The sequence below is a fragment of the Amblyomma mixtum genome, chromosome 3 (assembly GCF_055824585.1).
Source record: "Amblyomma mixtum isolate Tamu chromosome 3, ASM5582458v1, whole genome shotgun sequence".
NCBI classification, from domain to species: Eukaryota; Metazoa; Arthropoda; class Arachnida; order Ixodida; family Ixodidae; genus Amblyomma; species Amblyomma mixtum.
This window is the reverse complement of record NC_143014.1, coordinates 47239878-47255810: the sequence shown is the minus strand read 5'-3', so window position 1 is coordinate 47255810 and position 15933 is coordinate 47239878. Positions and strand designations below refer to the sequence as shown.

At 43.7% G+C, this 15933-nt stretch overlaps 1 protein-coding gene across 1 annotated transcript in view; it reads left to right on the top strand.

Annotated features, from left to right (window-relative positions):
• Nucleotides 1–15933, top strand: part of LOC149350052 (uncharacterized) — a 35092-nt gene that overhangs the window by 3421 nt on the left and 15738 nt on the right. Inside the window, exons 3-6 of the mRNA XM_089579076.1 lie at nucleotides 3737–3865; nucleotides 7741–7881; nucleotides 12995–13108; nucleotides 15292–15401. Coding sequence (XP_089435202.1) covers nucleotides 3737–3865; nucleotides 7741–7881; nucleotides 12995–13108; nucleotides 15292–15401 — 494 coding nt within the window. The remainder of the gene's footprint in view (nucleotides 1–3736; nucleotides 3866–7740; nucleotides 7882–12994; nucleotides 13109–15291; nucleotides 15402–15933) is intronic.

The window sequence follows — 15933 nt, the reverse complement described above, 5'->3', positions numbered from 1 at the left end:
AGAGACATTCACACGCACACGCAGACACATGCACTGACAGAGACATGCATACACAGCACACATGCATGCACAGACATGCACGCACACAGAGACACGCACACGCATGCAGACATACTCACGCTCAGAGGCACAGACACACGTGTGCACACGTGCACAGACAGACACGCACACAGACGTGATACTGAACGTGCTACTTAGTAAAACATGCCGCCCAACCACCTCAAAAGCACTGCGCCCCGTCGGCTCCTAGAGCGAGTGGACCATCTATGGCGGCGCCTAATCACGTGATCGCAACTGGCCAATAGGCGGCGCAGCGGCAAAGAGAAAACAGCTGCGGTACTTTCAGAGTTCCAGTGACTTTATCGTGACAGTATGCGCAGCGCCATCTCGTATGTAGCAATCTAACTAGTTAATCGGAATCGAGTGGATACGTGTAGCAGCTGTCCACCTTGATCGCGCTTCAAACTTCAACCGCATTCGAGACCGATCGCGGTCCAAAATGCCCGTGTGACGGGTATTACTCAGGTGGTGTGGTTGCCAACAGACCATTGTAAGGGTGATCCCATGAGCACATAAACACCACCACTATCACCACGTTTCCTCCCTGTAGCGAACCGAAATTTATTTTTCAGTTGTCCATTACCAAAAACTGCATGAAAATTGCTAGTAATTTGACAGTGGTAAGGAACCATTCAAGTGCTGAAATAAAGTTTTGGCATTTATGCCGGTGTTTGTATGAGGTATAATCTGGTGCTATGAACAGTGAGGATTTCGGCTTCGGAAAACTAAGTGAAGTGAAAAAAAAAAATGATGTGGGTTACTTAAGTACATCTTTTTCAATAATGTGCTGTGATGTCAAGAATTTTATAGCAGTTTTATTTATCTTAGTTTATCGGATGCACAGGTAAGTAAGAAATGAGTGCATAAAAATTGATGGGCACTTAAGCTCCTCCCTAGGGGTCGTGAAATGTTTTCAGAATATTTTGAGCGCCTCGTGTATTTAGAATTCTGACCCTTGATTGTATACCTTGGTTTGTTTCATCATCGTCTCGTATTTAGAATTCTGACCCTTGATTGTATACCTTGGTTTGTTTCATCATCGTCTTGTATTTAGAATTCTGACCCTTGATTGTATACCTTGGTTTGTTTCATCATCGTCTGAGTTGATTAAATAGCGAAAAAAAATTTAATTTCGGTTTCCCAGCATGCGTCCCCTACAACTCTGCAGCAAATGTCATCTTAAGCAGCCACTCAGAGGCTTCTGGCATCAACACAACATGGCAGCTTAGCGAGACCTGTTGAGCCATAGTTGACCGAGGTCAGAGCATCATATTTACTCAAATGGGGTGTCAAAATTATGTCACCCACACAAGCCTACGAGAAAGTGCTTGTGTGCCGTAGTCTTAGAGGCTGCCACTGCTCGCTTGCATTGCGTTGCTTGATGTTTGGTGTCACTGCAGTTGTTTGAACTGGTCTTGACTCACTAAAATTGAGTTCATGTAAACTCGCAGTCGTTGAGTTTGGTTGACAGGGCAGAGTTGACTCGAGTTGTTGGGTCAAAAACCAGTTACTGGGTTCATGCAATTGTGCGCCGATTTGGGTCAGGAGTCGACGGGTCGGGTTCAGTAAACTCCGCTGCAAGGGGAAGGTTGACTCCTGCTCCTGTGTGCTTGTAAGCACCGTCGAGTCAAAGAGCCGGGTTGGCAGAATGGGAGGAAAAATGCGAACCTGTTTTTCGCTTGCGCCGTTGTGCCTCTGAGAAAGTGCTTGCGTGCCGCAATCTTGGAGGCTGCCACTGCTCGCTTGCATTGCGCTGCTTGACTCACTATATAGAGTTCATGTAAACACACAGTCGTCGAGTTGGGTTGACCTTGCCCAGCTCGATCACCTGAACCAAACCGGCTCTGTGGGGTTGATGTGAAAGAGGCTAGAACCGTGGTTACTGGAGCAACATAGGATTAAGAAGCAGAATCGAAACCGGTCACGCATCAAGTGACTGACCTATGACCAGGTGCTATACCTTAGTGGAGTAGAGTTGTGTGTTTAAATAATTGACAGTTTTTTTTTTTTACTTTCTAACTTTAGTTAAATCTATTATTTTAGGGCAGACGAAAGTTAAAGATATGTCTACGCTCCTTAGTCTTAAGATAACATAGTCAAGTAGTGCTTATGCCGGCCGACGGCGTCACGTGGTTGTTTTATGAGCGCAAAAAAGCAACGATTTCAAATGGGTTTTGTTAAATGCAGACTCATATTGTGCCGAAATATTTTGAAATACGTGTGTCTACTGTTTACGGAAGCATTAAAAATTACAACCTGGCACCTTCATTTTCTTTTCACAACCCCTTTAAGGGAATTATGCAGTGGCGTTGATGGTTTAAATAAAAGGAATTTGTGTATTGTGCCATGACAATGGAGAATTCGGGTGCAACATACCTTTGGATAGGAAAGTAAGCAGTATATTAAATGTTTAACCATCTCCTGTGGGCTACATGTTGCCCTTTGGGTTTGCAACAGCCTTTTGCTTACAGTTTTTGCTTACAATAATTGCACTGTTGAGCTCAACGTGAATTAAAACACAGGAATGACTGAAGCGTGTGTCTGGGCAAATTGGTTGTGCCATCATACAACATGCCCTGAAACAGAATGAATGGCTTTGTCATTCTAGAAGGCACACATCATCCCCTGACCACAGCGGTGCAAAGTGTATCTGGTTTGACAGCATTCACTGTTTTTCATCTATTCTTATTGGGGCAACAGCACTGCATTTTCTCAAAATGTAATGAAACAAACGAAGTGAAATAAAAATTGGAGAAACAGATCAACATGCATTATTGAAATTCTGAAACTCTCACCTTGTTGTTTTCTGACTTGTCATGTGATGGCGTTACCAACATGCCACACTGCCATTGCTCGAGCATTGCAAGTCCTGCCATGCACAGCAGTATACTTGGCTGCCTCAGTGCTTGTAAGCCGGAGTCTAAAGAGCAGTTTCTCACCTTGACTTGTAAGTGTACGACACTAATGAAATAAGTCCCTTTTAGAATATGGCTGGCATACTGCACAGGCCAGCTTTAGCGACAAAAAAAAAAAAAAGGGTGTTTGCACAATGCGAGGGTGCAGTATACATTCATACATTTAGAAGCTCCATAAAGACTAGAAGGCAACAAAAAATGTAGCAGAGAATAAGCTGCTCACAGTGAGCACATACTAAAGCTTTGTATTTGGAATGGAAATTCTAACATCCCGTAAAAGCACTGGAAAGGTCATATGGTGTGCACCTTAGTATGCTCAAAAGGCTACATGAGTCCGCAGAATGACAGCAGACCAAGACTTGCTGAGGATCAGTTCATGATGTATGTGGTACAGGTGCAGGCGTAAATAAATGAAGCACGCTATTCCGTTCGAAGTGCAGTTACGCCTTTCCTACCAGAAATGAAGAAATATTGTTTGTCCATGAGAAAGGGCACGAACTTCTACTAGCATCGTGCATATACGATAACTGGCAATTTCAATTAGGCTGCACTTGAAAATTGTTAGAAGGCATTAGTGTTCTCCGTTTACTTTTGTCCACCCGTACGTAATCGCCTCAGATGTGCAGTGTGGATGTGATGGGGGCTAACATGATTGCTTCTAACATTGTCTCACAGGTGCTGATTTCTTGTCGCAAGGCTTGATGCATCCCACTTTTTTAATTGTGTTGCTGTGCCTAACTGTTTCTGTCCTTCTTATGCAGTTTTTTGACGAGATAACCAGGATCATTTTGAAGCTGTGGCATCCTTCCTGCAGTTTACAAGAAAAGATTTTTGCTACTTACCTGCTGTATGCAGTGTACGTCATGCAACCGTGTACCCCCAAAATCAAGGTTGGTTGCTACACTGGCTCATTGTTGCGCTTACCCTTTGTTTGTGTTATGAATTTCACACCAAAAACATATCTGTATCGAGGACAACATTCTCTTCGGCATACAAAGAACATCATGTATAAATAGACCAATGCCGCCATTTATATATGTTTGGATATTCAGTCATTGTCATGTATAGTATCAGTGAGAATGTTCTGTAAATGGCTTCCCTGACTTCTATAAAATGAACCCAGAAATATGTCGTACACATACTGTATAACTTGAATAACGATTGCAGAATACAGTCAAGTCCACTTATAACAATACTGGTTATAACAATATATCGGATATAACAATGGTCAGTCATGGCACCATCAGCTTTGCCATGTGTTCTATGGTAAAATAAACTGCTTATAGCAATGCTGTCAAGGCACATTATTGGTTATAACAATTAAATCTGGTAATTGAGTGTCAACCATTATAGAAAAAAAAAAAACAAGGTAATGCTACAACCACACCATCAAAGCCATGCTTACAATACAAAAGCGTGCACGTGTGGGGCTGACCAATGGACTAAGCTGGCGCAGCAACGCCACGATAGCAAAAGAGGCAGGCGTCATCACGTCAGGAGAGCTGCTGCATTGCTGCATTGGCTACGCACACCCCAAATCAGTCTGTGCAGTGCGCGTGCATGCAGCCAGCGCCGGTTTTTTTCTCTTGTCAGCTTTCACCACAGCCTTAGTTCTGCATGCTTCTTGAATTTCCCATAAGAATGATTCCTGTGACGTGGAGATGCACGAAGCTCCTGGTGGCGCAGTGATGGCGGTGCTTTGGTCATCAGTGAACATTGTTCCGGTTTCCTGAAGTTCGAATTAACAAGCTTTTACAGGCATTAGAACAATCAAATCCCTCCAGGTCCTTCCTGTCAATAAATTCTCTAAAGTTTGTCATCTTTTATTTTTTTCAGCACAACCCTGTTATAACAATTATTGGTTATAACAATGGTATTTCCATGGCACTTGAATATTGTTATAAGTGGGCTTGACTGTATACCCGATGCTGTAGTCCGATAGAACACAAGAGTCAAGTGGCACGTGCCACTCAAAGAATGCCCTCCAGCCAGTCTGTATTGGCTATGATGCAGGGTTCAGTCCCAGGACTTGTTTGCTGAAATGCTGAGTCATAAGCTATGTTGCTATGAGGCGTTTCTCCAGCTCTATTTGTCTTTGTCGTCTTCTGTCTCGCGCCGCTTTCTCTGACATCGGACTAGTCCATTACAATAGCTCCCCGCCGAAAAAATGAGCCATCTTGCAGACTTACAGGGCGGAAAAAATGAGCGGGTCATAGCATAGTTTTAGGCACTCAATGTGGACAGTTTCGCGGCCGTGGCGACGATGGTCCAAAGAGGACGCGATGGGCTCGACAATATAGTTCACTGGGGAGGTTTGTTGATCAACATGGTAGGGGCCATTGTAGCGGGACAGTAGCTTCTTGGATATACTGGGTGTGGTGGAGGGGACCCTGAGCCAAGCGAGAGTGTCGGGCAGATATGATGGTGCAGGGTTGTGGGTTTCTGGCTAGCATGAACAGGCTATCATCTAAGCGCCTACCCCTTCGGAGACCATTCTGAAGCTCTCCGAGTATCATATTACTTTCTACCCATGACTGCATTTTTAATTTCATTGCTTGCACTGCCAGCCTGTATATAACAGATGTTATCGTAATAGGTCTGAAGGATCTTATGCATCAGCGGTCGGAAAGGGGCACCCATCTCCATGTGTCATGTGCTATCTCCCCTTTGTGCTCATGCTGTCGGGCATGTTTAGCGAATTTCACGTGGAGAAGGGTGCCTGTGGCAGCTGCAGTAAGCCCAGGCTTTTTTCTGAGAAAGTCAAGGGAGCCGTATGCCCTCTGATTAGAGAGATGTAGCATAACGCTATCCGTTTTTGCGGGGAGCCACTGGGCGTGCGTAGGTCGCGCGACGATGCCACAAGGAGCCAGGTTCCGGGCAGCTGTTTCTATGCGTGCCTCATCGGGACTAATCAGCACGTGCACACTGGCAGTGCGCGGAAGTGGATCGCGCTATGCCATATCTTTATTGATGCATGCCGGTTACAGCACTTGCACACCGCGGGTAGTGTGGCTGCATACACCTGGCAGGTACTCATGCGCCTGCTCACGTCTGTTGCGCGCATGCGCAGATTGGCTCCGCCATACACACAGGGGTGCAGCACGCAACGCGGAGTCGAGGCTTTGGTAGCGCTTGCGCCACGATGCCATCCTGGAGGAGGTACACTGAGCCAAAACCATGAGCAGCAAGAGTTTGGTATTCAAAATTTCGAGCACCAAACATTTGGAGGGAATCAAATATTGAATATTGGACTATTTGACTGAATATTCAAAATTATCGAACATGCCTACGCACAATGTGCATTTGCCTCGCCTTTGTAATCGTACACGGTAACCTGTCAGTACAGGCCAACTTCAGTTAACATATTTTCCTGTGTAAAAGTTGCATTTTTTTCTTCTGATTTTTTTGTTGGCACGTCTTATAGAGTAGAGTGGTGCTACTTATGTACAGAAGTGGCTATTGCCACTGCATGCCATCTTGTGCTGCGCCTGCTGTGTTTGAAAAGTAAATGGATGTGTGCAAGAAGCACAGATGGAGCTATTTTTACATTGTTATCTTATTGGTAGAATTAGTCTTGCTGTAACACGACAATGTGGTGACAGCACAGTATACAGCCCAGCCATATTGTCAAAATTTTATATTTCGGCATGACATCTACTTGGCTTCTCATGTGTCGTGCATTGTTCTTGCTTAATGTGAGGCGAAGAAGCAATATTCTAAATTCAGGTAGCGTGCCATTGAATATTTGCTTGAGCATGGGAATGAGGCAGCATGGATGTTAGTTCGATGTGAACGAAAAAATTATCTGGGACTGACGCAAAGCTGCAATAGCACTGTGGTCAGTCAAGCAAACAAAAAGAAAAAGGCAGACCACGAGAAAAAAGCATGTTGGCCAGAGTTCGAGAATTATGTGCACATGGCAGCTGCCGCTAGCGTGCATTGTCGTCTTTTCTTGGCAGCGCACATGAAACGAGGACGGACAGAAGAGGGAACGAAACACAGCGCTGTTTGTCGTTGCTTTATTTAGCATAGGGGTCCTCAGCGCGTTTTTATAGCACTCGGCGAATGGACAGTTGTGTCTTGTATACCGATCGGACTTACTGCCGTTTACAGGGAGGTGTGACTTACAAACCAAGAAACACAGTAGTAGTCCTCAGTGTCTCTTTACCGATCTGGAAGATAAGAAGCAGTGGTTGCTTCATAAGTCACAGCTTGAAGCTGATCTTTCAGGAAAAAGTAAGCTCTGTGAAACAATAAATCTGTTTTCAGTGCAGCATTTACAGGTTCATAAATAGTTAGGCTGTGAATGGTTCATCCAGTCTGTTACCATCAGTCGGCAAGTTTTTCTCCCTCTTTTGTGATCAATGAATTGTGCCTGAAATGGTTGGGAAAAGCGTGGAAAAGTCTGGTATCTTCGAATGAGCTCACTGACACTAGTAAAACTAAAAAAAAAACTTTTTTTTACAATCGACATTGCATTGTTTGCTTGCATTTTTTTGCTTATTTTTGCTTTTTTTTCTGTGGTGTTTGCGTGACCACTTTATTTCTGTAGTTGCTGTTCCTGTTTGTGCACATGAATGTTTTGTGGTGGTTATGTAGGTTTCTGAGGTCACCAAGTGGCAATGGATTTTTCAATTTTTTTTTGCGCAGAGGGTAGATCCTTGGCAGGTGTTGAGTATGTGGCTTAAGCCTGTGCTCTGGTTTGCAAACAAGCAAAGTAAGTGTGCATGCGAGAGTAACTGTTAGGTACAAAATGCTCTTCTAGATCAGACTGCGACTGTCAGACTTCCAGCGGTCCGAGGAGGTTCTGCAGCTTGCCTACAAAGACCAGCACTTGGATGTGTGCTACGCCATCCAAAGAATGCACCGAGAGCACTGCTTTCATTATGTTGGCTTCTTGAAAGAGGTTTGTGGAATTTGTTGTTGCAGCTTTCATAGTAAGCGCTAGTCCCCCCATTGGCAAAGGGAACAACCAGTCGCACAAAAATAGAAATATTTTTGGTTATTTCTCTACTGAAGTGGAAAATAGCTTTTGGATATTATACGCCTGGAGGAAGATTGTAAAGAGGGAAAAAGGTCTTGTCACACAAAATTTTGCCGTAATCATTGAATGTCCATATTCAGTGGGAGCGACCTGTACAACACAAGCACTCAGAGTGGATTTTTTGGTTTCCATGTGGATGTGACAATGAACATGTTGTAACTGCCTTTTTGTACCATCTTTTAATGATAAATTTGCCTTGACACTTTAAAACACTGGCCTGGTAACGGGTCCATCGTATCTGTTAGGAGAAAAGTGACGATAGTAATAAAAAGACTTCTGTGATATGAAATGTAGCAGATGGAATTCTTGGTAAACTTTTCTGATTACTCTTGGTGGCTTTCGCTCTTGACACCCGAGTATTTGAGGCAAAATCTGAAGGACTGAATTCACTAGCTACTCATTTTGGCGCTGTGAGACAGTGGTACTGTGAGCTGCTGCATATTGTCCTATGACAGTATGGTTGAGCCAACTTATAACAAACCTGACGGTCATTCGCGCGGCTTACATTGTATCGAAAGTTCCTAGTTAATGGACTTCCCATCTTACAGCCCAGAAAACTTAGTCTGACAAAAGTGACATTTATTTCGTGAAAAAGAGAGTTTTGTGCGCCTGCTTCTTGAAAGCTGACCCTACCTCGGTGCTTTCCAAGCTCTACAGAGTGGTCATGTTCTCCTCGCCAAGGCCTTTGCTGCTAGCAGTCTGCTTTAGGAACTCATTATAATGAATAACTAATCGTGTATGAAGCGTTCACGGTAGCTGGTGGCATTTCAGCCACCTCTTTACTGGCGGTCGGGGAATGCTCATACTTTGCATAGGATAGCTTCCTTAGAGCTCATCTCTGTGAGCCTGGTGTCCGTATCAATGAAGCCATCCTATGAGACATCCGACTGGTTGTGCATAAAAGTCGCGTTGAAATTCACGTGCGTCTGAACCCCTGGGCTTTCGACGGCGTCATCTGTCGTTCCTGGCCTCATGCAGCTATGAAGGTAGCGTAGTACACGTTTGCACAGAATGCATCAGCAGCTACACTCTTTGTTGTCTGTGCACTGTCCGCACACAGCAGAAAAGGTTGACAGCCGACTGGATAGGAGTCTCATACCACGGGACCAGCTGTTCCAGCAAGGCATTCCAACTTTTCAAATTGCTCCCATTGATTCATCCCCGACCATGTGCAGTGTAGCTTCGCTTTTAATTAAAAAAAATATATTAATGTAGTCACAGTTGTGTAATCTTCAGGGACCATGTATTTTTGTGTGCCGATTCTAAATATGTGATTTAATTTCATATACATCAATTCGTTGAGCACTTTAATTGTTTTTTTTTTTGTTTTTTTGAGGACCTTTTAAAGGTGCACTGAAGAGGAATCTTAACTTGTATCTTTACTGCTGGAATTCAATCTACACGTTCCGAGTGTTCTTGGAAACTTCGAATTATTGCCGTGTGCGGCCTATTTCCCTAATTTAAGTCCGATTAAACGTCCCGGCTCGTGGCATTTTTGTTTTTTACTCCCCGTAGACGGTGGGAGGAGTCGAACAACCTTCCAACCAGTCCAGTGGCGGTTTGCCACTCTGCCATTAGTGGAGTGATACGTAGTGATCGGGAAAAGCAAAGAGTCCACGCGTATTTTTATTTCTGTGGGCCTAATTTGTAGCTGTGTAGTCTCTGACTAGATCTATTTATTCACGGAAAGCTAAAAACAAAGTAAAACCGAAAGCAAAGCCGCCACACGACTGGCTGAAAGGCACTCCATGCGTTGGACGACTCCTCCCGCCGTCTACGGGGAATTAAAAAAAAAAAAGGCGGGATCCGGACGTTGATCTGATTTAAATTAGGGAACTCAGCCGCACAGGTCAATAATTCGAAGTTTCTAAGAATGCTTGGAACGTGTAGATCGAGTTCCCGCTGCAAAAAGGCGAGTTTAAATTCCTCTTCAGTGCACCTTTGCAGGGAATATGCTGAAATGTGTGTTATGGGTTCTCGTGACGTAATGGAATGCAACAAGAGTGAAATTGTCTTCCTGCCCATCATAAATGTTTAGTTATAGGGTTTTGAAGTTGCCACTTCAAAAATGCATAAAGTTTGTATTCCTGTATCTGAAGTAGTAGCTTCAATACCCTACAACCAGAGGTTGGGCTTTTCGGTTTTAAACCAGAAATACCTGATAAAAGTACGCCGAATTCACTTTTCAAAATTCAGTTTTAACCGAAAACTGTATTTTCGGCTTGCAGGGCACAGCTAGCTGGTTGCTGAATGCGAGTTACACTCACTTAAAGTAGCGAATGAACTAAGTAGGGAAGGGAACCCAGGGCCATGGTGCAACGATGGTATTGTAGGATAAGCAGTGCAGTTGTACTATTTAAGGTATTGATCTGCTAGCTTACAGGCCTTTGCAGACCAGGAAGTACCATCTCCTCACTCTCTTTAGCTAAGCAATGTTTCTTCGCCATCGGCATCTGCTTAGGGTGGTTAGTCGGTTAATTAGTTTAATGAAATGCATGTAGGACATTGAAACGTAACCGCAAATAGGAAAAAGCATGTTTTCACTACCATGACGATTGAGCGGCAGTTCCATCGCTGTCATCAACACGCAGACCATGTGATGCCCCGTTCTAGCGCTCAACACAGCATGACAACGCAACGATAAACTAGTTCTATGAAGTAAACCTCCACTTCCGTTTTGTCTTCATTTAACTTGAGTTACTCTTTTATTGATGGTAGAAATTTTTTCCACAAGCACAGCTCCAGGTATATTGCCATTTTCACCTTAATTACTGCTAAATGGGTTGTTCAGGATGCAGGGTGTGCTGCGCCAATTGCGCCATGCTGTGCCAATTTGATCTCCTGCGCCAAGCTGCACCTAAACGGCAATTTACGCCCATTGCAAGTGTATAGAGCCAAATTTAGCCGAGTGTTATTGTTGGATGGGCAACACTGAGCACTCGCTACTAAACTGCATTGGCATCGACAGTTGGGTTCGCTCTTGGAGGAAGGAAAAACTCTGGAGATAAACGGCGCTAAAACTGGCTAAAACGGCGCCCTCGCGGTAGGCCCGGCTAATGGCAGACCGAACCGACAATGGTTCGTTGTTTAGGATTCCGGACACCTTGTCCTGGAAGCAACTGCCAGCGCGAGTGGGATGGGTAAATGGCACGCGAAAAGAATTTTATTTACCGGAGCTAATTTAACAAACGAATTACGAACTTCTTACACGTGGAGCTTCCAGGGAATGGACACCGGGCTTACTACCCGTCGTGCAAGGTACCGTCGTGCTCGTACCTCGCACGCAGTTGACGTTGCTTTCACTTGGCCTGGCCAGTTGCGGGGTTACATCTTCACAGCGGCGCGGCCGGTGTCTCCTCGCTACTCGCACCTTTCACAGCCGTACACAGCAACGCGTTCACGCAGATTTTCCACAGCCTGCCTTGCGTGCACCCGCGTGCACGCTGGTGCATTTTTTTTTTCATATACGCTTGGGTAATAAATTCTTGGTGCGCATTTACGGGAGGGTGCAAATTATGTGAGCACCTTCTTGTTGGTTTGGCTGTGGCAATTTTCCGAATTTTAAAATCCACCAGTTGGCGGGTATTGATTATTTTTTTTTTTTCGTTCCTGATATAGTATATTCGAGATTCTGCTGCACTCTTTTGACGGTTTTGACGAACTGTGTCCATTATGTTGTTTTATTTATTTTTTCTGAATTGAAATTGATAACAGCTAATTTACTGCAACTACTGTTTGCAGCAGCTGCCACATGTCTATTTTTTTATGAACTCTAGCATATATATTTAGAACAATTGTAGTCCTTTTAAAGAATTCTGGCCTGTAGGATTGATGGTCAATATTTATGCAGTTTTTGGACGAGCTGCAAACAAAATTTCTCTCAGTCGCATTTAAATGTTGCCTGTGCTGCAAAAGTGCTCCGAAATAGCCTTCAAATTGCCCCAAACCTGCTCCAAAATGAGCCTTTTGCCGCTCCAAAGCTGCTCCGAAATAAGACTTTTGCTGCTCCCATGCCCGCTTCAAAAATCTGGAGCCTGCTTCCACCCCTGAGGATGACAAAAATAGAGAGATAGACTTTAAGAGACTTTTGACCATACAGAATTGCTACTTTGTCACCGAAAAAAGTCAGTATTTCATTTGTTGAAAAAAACTAAGAGTAGTCTCCTCAAATGAAAACCGAAAAAAGTCCGCCAAATTTTCGAAAAATAAAAACCGAAAAGTCCATTCCCTGCCTATAACTCAAGTTCTATGATGAGCAGGATGGTAATTTTACCCTTATTGCATTCCTTGCTATCAAGAAAACCCAATGGCATGCATTTTAGCAAGTTCTCTGTGGCAAAGTTTCTAGAAAGCTCATCACTAGAAACTTGCATTACAACAACATGAGTGCTCAACATGAAATTCAATGACAATAAGCGGCATGCAAAAATACATGTTTCGTGAACATTTCATAATTGTGACTACTTCAGTAAAAACTTTCTTTCAAGACCAGGCTCCTCCCTTAAGTGGCTTTCACTTGTCTGTTTATCATTGACACAATTGCGCAATGCAAACAAGGTAAAAGAGTGCATGCTAGATTGATTTGCCTGGTTAAAAGCTGAGTGAGGTCAGAGCTATGTGTCAGTGGCATAAATAGACACACACACGTGCCTTCACATCCCAGTGTGAATAGTTCTGCTACTGAATGTCAGGTTGCAGTACCCAATTCTGGCATTATGGCAAAATGTCTGTGTGCGGTGCACTGTCTATGCACGCTGAAGTACGTCAGGTGGTCAAAATTTATCCAGGCTTGTCATGACATTCCTCATTACCTAAACCTTGCACACCAACCATACTTCATCCAATGTGAATGGATGAGCATGCCTTTGAAGTATTTAAACAAAAACTGGTGTATCAATTACTGCTCAAGAGCTTGTTTGCTATGTTTTTGCTGTTCTGTTACAATGTTCATAACTGACATTTATGGTTATTGCAGAAGAGTCCCTACCATGCCTTCGATCAAGAGGAGGAGGATGACGAACACACTGCCACACTGCAAGCTGAGTTGTTTTCAAACATGGGCAAGATTTGTAAAGGTGGTTCGCTCCAGGTATGCAACAGTGTGTGATAAAAGCTTTTTCACAATATGTGACTAATAGCTGACTGCTCTACTAGAGTGCCAAGTCTGAAAGCAGAAACTTGTGAGCAGTGTGTGTGCGTGTCAGTGGCATTGCTAGCGGGTTAAGGACAGCACCGGATGCACACAAGTGAAGGGGTGGGTGAGCACTGACTTTGGTGGTGGCGTGCCTCTTAGAGAACAACCCGGAATGAGCTCACAGTTTCAATTCTGAAACTCACAGCCTTTATGACTAGTTTTCTGAGTGTGCACACTCTTTCTAAATACCTAGGCTATGGAGACACCTCAAAGTGACTGGCACCAAATTTGAGAAAAGGCCAAACATTGGACAACATTGGACTTTGTTACGTGCATAATTCAGTGGGATTTTTTCTTCTGACACAGCCCTTTCGCTAGAGCTGCAATTATTCCTGGCGATATGGCTCTCTCCACAAGAGGGGTGGAGCTCTATTTGAAGCATGATCATGGAAGACAGTTGGGCTAGTTGGTGTGAATTCGTTAGTGACTGCGACATTGCAACTAGCGTGGAAAGCACAAGGACAGCGACAAAAGGAACCGACGGGACAGCACACTAGACTTCAACTGACGTTTTAATGCACACATAACAGATTTTTACACTTCTATTCAGCGCATGCTCAGGAGACTGTACCCCCGCTTCATAGGCAGGGTGATAGGGAGATATTTGAAGCTTTTTGCATTGATAAGGCAGGGGACTAGTGCGTGAGCACACCCTCAGTAGCCCTCACGAAAAAAGAGATAATGTATTTGTCAAAAAACTTGCGCGTCAATTTGGTTTAAATGTTTACTCTTTGTTATGACAACCTGCTTCGTGATAAAGAGAAGGGGGCGGGGGTACAGTCTCCTGAGCATGCGCTGAATAGAAGTGTAAAAATCTGTTATGTGTGCATTAAAACGTCAGTTGAAGTCTAGCGTGCTGTCCCGTCGGTTCCTTTTGTCGCTGTCCTTGTGCTTTCCACGCTAGTTGCAATGTCGCAGTCACTAACGAATCTATTTGAAGCATACCAAGATCTTGGAATCTACTGTCAAACCCTTTTATAGGAATATTGGAGTGCCATGGAAATATCAGCGTTAATTGTTATTACTGGGTTATACTGAAAAAAGAAAACATGGCTAACTTTAGAGCATTTAATGACTTGAAAATCCTGGAGGGGCTTGATTGTTCTGCCTGTAAAGCTCGTTAATTTGGATTTCAAGGGACCGGAAAAAAGTGTTTAAATTATTGAGGGAGAGAGCGAGAAGGAGAGACTTTAAATAATAAAGGAGAGGCTGCCTGGTTTTGAGCCTAGCATGCTACTCCAGGCCATAATTGAATGACACTGAAAAAACAGGAACCTCTTGCACCATGCAGTGACCCCGCCATTGCACCAAATGTTCCAAACCGGAAAAGCTGCGCCATCCTGATAAAAATGCAAAAATTGCGCCAAACTGTTCCAAACTCTCTGCTTCAGAATTGGACGACACCTTGCATTGACAGTTCAGGCAGACGTAACCTCAGATATGGCCGCCATTTCACAAGGTTAAGGTCCGTTGAAGACTACTTGTCACAAACATTACTGTCGCGCATCATTCTTATAGCGCCTTTCACGGTGGGGACGAACTGGTTGGTTGCGACAGCAATGCCCGCTCATGTCTATATTAGGCCGAAATAACAAACTTTCGGTTGAAAAACGACCTCCACAATATTGTTGGCGTCTATTTGAGTCCGAAAATTCGAACTTTTAGACTCCACAAAGTCCTAAATATCGGCCGTGAAAATGTACACGTTCCTATGAGGTGCGCGATGGTTCCTCAGCGAGGTCTGAAATATCACACAAGTCCGAAATGTTAGAGTCCGAAAAATTGATCGGCTACTGTATGAATGAGTTCCCCAAACTCATTCGATTGCAAACGTCATTGGAATATAATGATATTAAATGTTCCTGTGTAAATGCCGATTAATGGCACTGTATGCTAATGCCATGTGATCTGAATGTCATTAAATTGAATAATGTGACAGTGCTATAATATTTCAACTATCACTTGTAAGTGCAAAAAACAAAACAAAAGTGAAACAAAACCAGTGAAAAATGCATATTTCTGTACTTGGCTCTTCATATAGTTTTGTTAACTGCATTTTGCTACTATTTTCTTTACAGTGCGTGGAAGAGATGCATAAAGAATATATGGCGCAGAAGGCTAAACTGCCATCTCCTGCTGTTGGAGGCCTCAACTTGGTCAATGAGAACGCAGCTGAAGGACTGATCAGGTGAGTTCATCATTTGTTCATGTCAGGAAGTTCGTAGATGGATTTGCATTTATTCTGTGAGAGTGATTAGTCTGTGTGATCACTCGAAGCCATCTTTTACAAGTTAAAGGTTTATCAATTTAGTTCATTATTTGGGGGAGTGGGGCAGAGTACAAATGGATAGTGTCTAAGCTCAGTTTCCAGTGGTCTCTGGCACTTCTCAGCAGCGGCCTTGTCTGTTTGTACAATTGATTTTGTCAAATTATGATGTCCATCTGATCTTCTACTCCATTTTGTGAGTTTGGAGACGAGAATTATGATGTATGTGCTGCTGCATGTGATGCAGATTGCACCGTATTACTGTATTTTGTGTCGCCCCTTATGAATGAACCTGCGTATTCATTAGTACCTTATGGGTCAAATGCAATATACTTAATATCAGGGGTGTCACGGGGAAGTATTTTGGAGCCTGTTCTTTTTTTCTTTTACATCAGCGACATAGTACAAATAAATACAGTTTGCAAATTGGGTGCCAGATTGGCACGGAATACGC